Below are 8,839 nucleotides of genomic sequence, written 5' to 3' on the forward strand. Positions count from 1 at the left end.
TAAACCAAAACAGCTGGTTCCAAAAATTCACTTTAGGCAACATATGTACGATATATGAGTCAATCTTTGTTGTAAAGAGAAGTCAGTAGAGACTGTATATGTTTTAGGCTGCTGAAAAATTTTTACAACAAAAGATTTTGTAACCTTTTCTCTGACCAGTTTTCACAGTTGCATTGTATGACATAGTCCTTTGACACTGGCCAGAGGTAATTCCCTGGGCTGCACAAGTGCCTTTTTCTTACCATGTGAAATTCTGTTCAGGTTTGGCTGAGAGAATAAATGCTAAATAAAGCATTTTTTCTTCTCAGTCAAAAAAAGTCAGTGATTCCCCGCCCCCCACAACTGAACATCCTGACCTGGTTCATGGCACTCTATGGAGAAGCAGCAGCAGTGTATGTTGCCCCAGGCAGTGGCATCTTCTGGCTGCCACCATGCTTGCTTGCCAGTGTGATGTTGCAGAGATAGATGTTTGTTTTTCTGCACCTCCCCTCCCCATGCCCCTCCCAGAGTCAGCACCCAGGGCTATCACCCTAGTTGCCCAGCCCTAGTTATACAAATTGGGTGGTGCAAATTTGTGATGAAGGTTCTGGAGTTCTACCCTGCTGGTGATGTGTAATGAAGACTTGTTATAGTTGCACCTAAATTAGTTTGGTTCTCTTTTAAAAACAGTGATAGTATTTTAAGGGATGTTTTGTGTATGTGTAACGTCCATATAATATGAACATTTTAATAATGGAACAGACATTAAAGGAGAAGGAAATGCCAAAAATGAAGATTGTAATGGAAGCCTAAATGGGAACTAAACCAAAAAAGAATCTGTATTTTGAATGGCCTAGATTAAAACCAAACAGTAATATATTGTTTATATTTAACAAGGAAGGAGGGAATAGAAAGTTCTACCTAATTACAGTATAGCTAAATTAATAATGAAATAGAAATCTTAACTCTCACTAATTTCCAGTCTTGATGTCTCAGTCTTAATGTTATATGAATGCTTTTTTAAATTTAATTACTTTGTATTTATTATTTATTTGTATCCATTTGCAGAAAAAATCAGAGAAGCATTGTAATGAGATTTCTGTACTGCTAATGTGCTTTAGATTCTCCTCAGTGTAGCTGATTGCCTGTAGAGCCACCTCAGCATTGTTAAAGCACTTCAACAGTTTACTCCTAAGACTAGCATCATTAAAGCTCTCTTGGCTTGGAAAGTGCACTGGAAGGAAAATGAATGAAAAAGTTATGTTCCTGTATAAAAAAACAACTTAAAACATGCATAACTTTAAAAATACAAAACAGCTTTTTCTAAGATGTGAATTCTTTATCCTTTCCCTTTGGGGCTATAAAGGTATATATAAATGCTTGTGATCACATAGTTAAACTGCACTATAGATGCTGATTCAGCATAGCATTTTAAAAACTATTGAAATCAACAGGATTTAAGCATATGCTTAAGTATTTTGCTGAGAAGTGATGGATTTACACACCTACTTTAAAAATTAAGCATATACTTGAGTGCTTTGTGGAATCAAGGCCATAATGTGTGCAACAGAAGAAAATTAGATGTAGAAGTCCGACCTTTTGAGTTATTGACATTATAGAGCAAATGCTATTTTAATATGGTGTTTGATGTGAAAATGTGAAATGTTCATGTTTTTGTGTATGCCCTACAAAGATGACTCGGGTATGAGAAACTCCATAGTTTACCTTATATGCACATGCCAAAGGGAGGGGGCTATAGTTAAGTACCTTAGTGCATATTTCTTCTGCAAATAAGGTCTGCTTTTTCTTTCAGTCACTGGGCACATGTAACTCTTAAAAGTCAACCAGAACTGTGAGTGCTCAGCATTTTAGGAAAACAAGTCACTTTTAGGAACTGAAATCTGTATTTAAGTGCCTAACTTTAGGCCATTATATCCTGTTTTTAGATCAGCTCCATGATGATACTCTGTAATACCAGATTTGTTGATTTGATATACTGGATTACTAAACCGACATATGGCATTCTCTGGGTCAACCTTTTCGAAATACAAATATACGTCAAAAAACTTTTCTCCATTAGAGAAATGTTGGTCCCATTGGCATGCTCATCACACACCTGATGTGTACACACACACACACACACACACACACACACACACACACACACACACTTGTACGTATGTACATATGTTCCATACATTTAGCACAGTCCACAAAATATTTGAATTAGATGTTCTTTCAGTGTATCAAAGAGCCATTGCTACCTCAACCATTTCAGCCTGAACACCTCTCTTACTACTGTGGATGCAAGCTGAAATTTGTTCTTGCGGGCCTCATCCATAGTGCACCCTTGGCCTATATAAATCTTTCAGAATGCACTTCTCAGGAGCAGGGCCAGAAACTGTGGAGCAGTTACCTGCAGAGCATTGCAACTGAAACATCACCTCTGCTGGTTCTTAAAGAAACAGAATCTGGGTAACTAACATCAACTCAGTAAATCTTCTCTGCTTAAACTGGTTCATCTGGTCTATCATTTTATTTACAAAGCGATTTTTACACAAAGTGTAGAGTATAGTTGAGTAGCCTTGCACCTTTACGAAAGAAAGAAAGAAACCAGTGTTTGAAATGGCTTAGTAATTAGTTGAGTCTTAGAAGGACTGAGCATGTGTCGCTGCTGCCTTATTTGGGGGCTGGACTCGATGATCTTCCGAGGACCCTTCCAGCCCTAATGTCTATGAAATCTATGAAATTTGACTGTGTTGGGTAATTAATTACTAACCTGCTGCCATTGCCTCCCCTTGCTCAGAGTTGAAGCACTGTCGGGGTACTTCAACTTTTAGAGGTTTGTGGCTAGTCCATACTGTTCATATGGTCTGTTAAAGAGCTATCCCACTTTGAGCAGAACCAGCAGTGTACTATTCAGGGTTAACCAAAATAATTATTTGTAACATTGGATATCTACTTTTGTATGTATGGATATACTGGTTAGGTAATATAATCTGCATCTTACTGCCTTTTTAAAATACGGTTCTGAAAAATCTCAGCATTTCATGCACACAGTAATTTTAATATTGTTCATCTAGTCTAAAAGCTTCTGTTTTGAGTCTCTGTTTCCTTTTGATACTCAGAGCTTCAGAATAAATTGTTAGTGCTGAGGCTTGTAAGGTGAGGGGTCATGACTGGGGGCAGGGGTGTGCATCAAGAGAGGAGTGCAACTGTTGTCCCAATCCTAACAAGTCAATAGACTAGTTCACGGCAGTTCACTAGTATGCTGTACTGCTGAATTTATTTTAAAACTATATCAAGAAGTCTAAAAATGGACACAGTGCTTACAAATGAAAGTGCAAGATAGAACTTTCATTAACATATCTCTCCCCCTACCCCCTCACCCCCAAAAAACCCCACCCCAGTCTGATTGGTTTCAGAAACCACCACTTATGAGCCTGCTGTAGGTCCTGAAACTAAAAGGCAGCGGCAACAAGACTCTGGTGCTACAGCCAACTGCAGCGTAGCCAGAGAAACAGGCAACAAAAATAGAACACAGGATTGCTGTGCGTGGGTGAGGCAGAAACCACATTATGAGCAAAACCTTCCAGTATTATTTTAGAACCAATACAGAGCCCTCCTCATTTTGAACTCTTTTCACAAAATATTCATCCCGGACTCAGTGGGGCAGGGGGGCACCTGATAAAAAGATGGATAGAAATCAAACATCAAGAAATGTTTCTCTCTCTCAAACTGTGGTTGTGTTCCCTTTCTTATTTCTTTGCTCGAAAAGCAGCATGCGCGCAGACACAGACGTGTATGCAGAGAGGCTTGGCAGTGGGAAAGGGTTAATTACTTTTGTGGATTGGCAGTAGAGAATTGCAGTTCGAAAGACAGGGACTGGACAGCTGTGTTTGCTGTGGTATTTTTAAATGCATTAATACAGGCTCCAATCACTCGGCCATGCTTGACCTATTTTTGGCTCAGGCCAGCCATTGTTCTATTTCTGTTGCCTGTGGGCCACACTGTTGTTGATTCATATGCAAATGAGTTATCACTCGCTTCAGCCAACTTTGCAGAGAGACAGAGCAAGAGAGAGGGAGAGAGAAAGAAGGGCACAGGGACAGAAACACTTGTCAAGACTGAGGGTAATTGAAATTAAACCCGTAGGGGCTGACGTCCCTGGAAACCGGGCTTATTTGGTATTATTATTATTATTTTTTTTTTTTTTAGTGGCTTTATTTCCCCCTGGCAGAAAAGCCTGAAGCACAAATAGATTTCTTCTTCCACCTGCTGCTGGCTTCCAGAACACAACTGTTCAAACTCAGAGGTTCATAGTCCACTGTGTACTTCCTATTCCTTTGCATCAGACCAGGCTGCGTAAAAGTGGATTGTCATTTTTTGGTTTTTTTCTTTTCCCCCTTTTTAAAATAGATTTTTATACAAATGCTTACAAAATTGCTGATTTCCAAAGTGTATGCTCTCTCCCACTCTCTGTGGAGGAGGTAGGACCACAGAGGGTCGTTCCTGACGTCCCTATACAGTGCAGTGATGAATCTTTCATGTAGCTGAAGTACAGACTGATTGGAATATGCTGCAGACAATTTACGAGAGTGAATCGTGTTTTTCCTCAGATGGGGTTTCTGGACGTGAACAGCTCTTGGCTCAGCAAAGAATGCACAGTATGATCAGCTCAGGTAAGAAGCAGTTCAGTAACTGAGACTTTTCTGTTTGGAGGGTGACATACATAGGAAATACAAATTGTCACAGTAAAGAATCTTGCCCTTAAATCATTTCTTTAGTCCATGTTTTTTTAAATGTAAGTTCTTTCTAAATAGTGACTCCCACACCAAATTATTTTGGATGTTTGCCCCTGCTGTTGGTTTTTTTTTTTAACCCTTCCTGCTGCTTCCAAAAGGAAGAAAACTAGCAAATAAAATACAGTAAGGGATATTTTTTTTTTCTTGTGCTCTATGACTGCAAAATGGGGCTTATGGTGATTGCAGGCTTGTTCCAAATGAGACCTCATTAAACAAGACCTTGTTAAGTGAGCTACAGTTCAGAACCCATCAGAGGCTGTTTTGTCCCTATGTAATTCTGTAAGCAAGAATAGGTCTATTTGTAGGCTTCTTTCTCTCAAGTTTACATGTCGAGAGCTTTCTATAAAGCTTCTGCCCTGATTTCATAATGGTGTCAGTTTTGAGTATTCTAAAGTAAATTCTGTGTCTGTCTTATGTTTGGCTCCTTTTCTTACTTCAGGAATATTTGAGAAACTTGGCAATGCCAGTCAGATCTAATGGTTCACTGAAAATGTAAGTTGGATGCATTTTAAGGGAGGTGTTTTAAAAGCTGCACTTACAGAATAATGGATATCACTGCAGTTTGAAGACTTCCTTCCATTTTCTAGTTCCTGTGATATCTGTATTTGAGATCTGTGAATGATGCACTGGGACTGAATGAAGCTGGGAGAGCTTTAACAGTTTAACTTAATAAAAGTCAAATTTTCACTTTCTCTGATTAGCATTGTGTAGTTCCAGCTCTGCTTTTATTGCATTTATCTTGTTTTTTGGGAAGACATAATGATATCTCATCTACATATATTACAGCCTCTGAGTCCTAATTTTCTGCATTAAATTTGGGTTTTCCTAGGTACTGCATGCAAAGATGCTATAAATTGCTCAAGTAGACTACAATCCAAGTTAAATCCCCAAATTGTTCGTAAAACTTGGCACTGACTTCCAAAGTTGATTACATCTCAACGAATGATTTTACTGATTGACTATATACTTGTTCTCATGCTCTTTTACTTGGTCCACCTGTTGATCCTTTTATGATTTAAAAAAAAAAAGATGCTTGAGATGCGACACCTGCTCCCGTTCATGTTTGCAGAAAGAAATCTGGAGTTGTATTTATATTTGTTTCTTAGGTAGAAACTGTAGAGCAGTTGTTGTTATGAAAGATTGTCATAGAGGAATGAATGTTTGTCTGTTTGAGCAGGACCGATTTACATCATAACTATAAAATACATTTTTGAATACAGTAAATCAAGGCTGCCTCATCATAATTATAGACAGGGAAAAGGGATGAAGACTGAAAGCTTGCTGTAAGCAGTCTCAAATCATGAGGTTACCTAATGGGCTACCCAATACCATTTATCAGTATTGCTTAACATTTTTCCATTTCTTTCATTAAGTTACTTCAGTGTGTTAACTGATTTGCTTGCCTGTTCATTTTTCCTAATATGACTTAGTTTTGGGTTTCCTTTTTAAGAGTTTTACAACCCTGATTCCCGTTTTTTTTTCCCCCTTCCGGAAATAGGCTTTGAACTACTAATTCCAGTATCCTTATTTAAAAGGAAATCTGGTGATAAACTCATTCATATAAATATAACAGGCTAAGCTCTGGATAATGACATGATCCTAAGATCGTGGGTGGATACTGAAGGTTCTCTGCAAGTTTTCTCACAGCTTTGACAAGCTACCAAGTGTTACTGGCTTCCTCATTTTTTGGTACAAATTAGCAGGTATATCAAGGTTTTGGAGCAGGCACACGTATTACCTAAAGGTGAGACTAAGGCAATTTTTTTCAAATTTCCCCTTAAAAATAAACTAGTAAGTCTAGAGGTAAACAGGCTGGTTTATTAGCCTGTTGTGCCACCTTGAACCAGGATAATTTCTGATTTGGAAAACAAGAAAAACATGTAATTTTCTATAATAGAGCTGTGCTTTCCTTCCTGGGAGACAAAAAGTATCCCGTGACATTTGATTTGCATCTAACATTGTGTAAGACCCATGTAGTACAGACTTCATGTGAAGCTGTAGACAGTGTTTTAATAACTTTTTCCTTAATTAATAAACAAGACCGTTTTCCAAGCAAACAGTTTTTTTATTACTTTGTTTAAAACAAAAACAATTCTTCATTATTCATGCTGTCCTTTTAGAATATTCAAATAAGCAACATCTCATTGACATTTTATTTAGTCTACAATTGAATTAATCTCATAGGAAACCAAAGGGTCTATGCCTGTTGAGCAAACTCTGTTCTTTGAACTTCAGAGCCTTGTGTGATCAGGTCCTGTAATGTCATATGTAGCATTTTCTGCATGTAGGCTGAAGTGTTGCAAAATGTGTGGAGAATGTCGCAATGATAGACAATGTGGTGGTTCTGTAGTGGGAAGTTCCCCACTCCCAAGTCTGTGATACCATTTTAACACCCTATATAAGGACTAATAGTGACAAGTGGAATAGTGTTGTTACCAGGTTGTGATTTAAAATGTAAACAAATCCTTTCATATTTGATGCTTGTAAAACTCATCTATCTAAACAGAATCAGGTCTACTATGTAGAGAAGAAAAGGAACTGCTGCTTGAAGGCCCTTAGGGTAGCTAAGTGTCAGTTTTATGAATCAGTGTTCTTTGTGCAGGTCAGAATAGCTAAATATTCTGTTTTCTTATTTATGTATATGTTACATCTATTCCTGTTAATCTACACATTTATCAAGAGAAGAATAGAAAACTTAAAATTTACACCATGCCTCCTTAATACTGCACAAACCATGAAATTAGCCTAACTTTAGCACTCAGTCGATGAATTTATAGACTTGCAGATCTCCAAATATACTGTCCATGCATTCTTCTGTTCTAATTTTAAGTTGGATGGAGTCAGCTCCGAAGGAGATGGATTCATTTGATAGGTATCTGCCGAGCAAACTGTCTGAGGAATTTCTGAGAATACCAAGCGTACAAAATACTCCTGTCATGTGAAGCAGCTCTTCTGGTATTCCCTTAATTACTGCTTTGCCTGCCTGCCTCCATCTCAGTTTATAAATCACATTATGAATGAGATGATTTGGAGAAAGTACTGATCAAAAGTGTAATTACAAATGGGACAATCCAGATAGGCACTGAATCAAGAAGCTATATAATTACAAACACCTACACCTTACTACAGACAAAATTACTATTGGCTGTGTTAAAGAAGACTTACAGTCACTTGGAGTAGTGTGTGCTGTAAAATGCACAAGGATATACTGTGTAAGTTCTTCAAACAAGACAATGCACATAAAAATAATTATGGTACCCAATAAATATTTGTTTTTAGGGAAAATTAAGGAAATGTTTTATTTTAAAAAATACTTTTTGTTCAGCTGTTCTCCAAAGTAACAGCTAGCTATTGCAGGGATCATGGCTTTTTTTTTAGCAAATGAAAGCTGGTTCATAGTGCCTTGGTACTAAAAAGATCCTGTTTAACTGATGAGGGTCCTCATTGTATGGTATTACTTTGGTTTTACCCAGAGAGTTGCTTACTGTGTATATGTACAGTGCTGAGCACAAATCTTGAGTTCTGAGTTGTCTCTGGGCACTACCTTCAATAACCCTTTGGTAGTCAAAAAGCCTGAGGCTGAATCAATTCAGTCTTCACAGGTTAGTCTAAGCTGCATAGATTGAACCAATAAACAAGTGAACAGACATTCACTTTTGATTTTGGAAATGCGCCCACATGCCTGCAGTGGCCCAGGCTCCCTGCTTTGCTGGAGCAGACAGGTTGGTCCAAGACTAGCCTGCACGCCCTGCAAGGCAGAGGAGGCATGGGGGGATGGCGGGGTTGTAGGGGAGGTGCAAAGCATCCTGGGATGCTGGGGGACTGAGAGTTAACTAGAATCTGGAGGGGATCTGGGACAGAAGTTCAATGAACTGATTAACCTAAATCAGTTAAGTCTGATAGTGCACCATCCAAGTTTATCTTAAACCAGTTTCTGCCATTTTGAAAGTAGTTTAGGTGGACTGAACTTCTGTTGCATTACAGATTTGAATCAGTTTCCAATCACATATACCAGTTTATGTGTAATTTCTGTCCCTAACCTTTGAGTTAAAGCA

At 38.2% G+C, this 8,839-nt stretch overlaps 1 protein-coding gene across 3 annotated transcripts in view; it reads left to right on the forward strand.

Annotated features, from left to right (window-relative positions):
• Window positions 1-4,089: 4,089 nt before the first annotated feature.
• HDAC9 (histone deacetylase 9) overlaps window positions 4,090-8,839 on the forward strand; it is a 493,669-nt gene continuing 488,919 nt past the window's right edge. Inside the window, exons 1-2 of one of the 3 annotated variants that reach the window (XM_019508553.1) lie at window positions 4,090-4,112; window positions 4,599-4,661. In XM_019508553.1, the coding sequence (XP_019364098.1) occupies window positions 4,640-4,661 (22 nt within the window). In that variant the 5' untranslated portion in view covers window positions 4,090-4,112; window positions 4,599-4,639. Of the gene's footprint in view, window positions 4,113-4,150; window positions 4,662-8,839 lie in introns of those variants that run through there. The other 2 variants (XM_019508552.1, XM_019508551.1) reach the window with 2 other exon arrangements.

This window comes from Gavialis gangeticus, unplaced genomic scaffold (genome assembly GCF_001723915.1).
Source record: "Gavialis gangeticus isolate Ggan-Ray unplaced genomic scaffold, GavGan_comp1, whole genome shotgun sequence".
In the NCBI taxonomy this organism is placed as follows: Eukaryota; Metazoa; Chordata; order Crocodylia; family Gavialidae; genus Gavialis; species Gavialis gangeticus.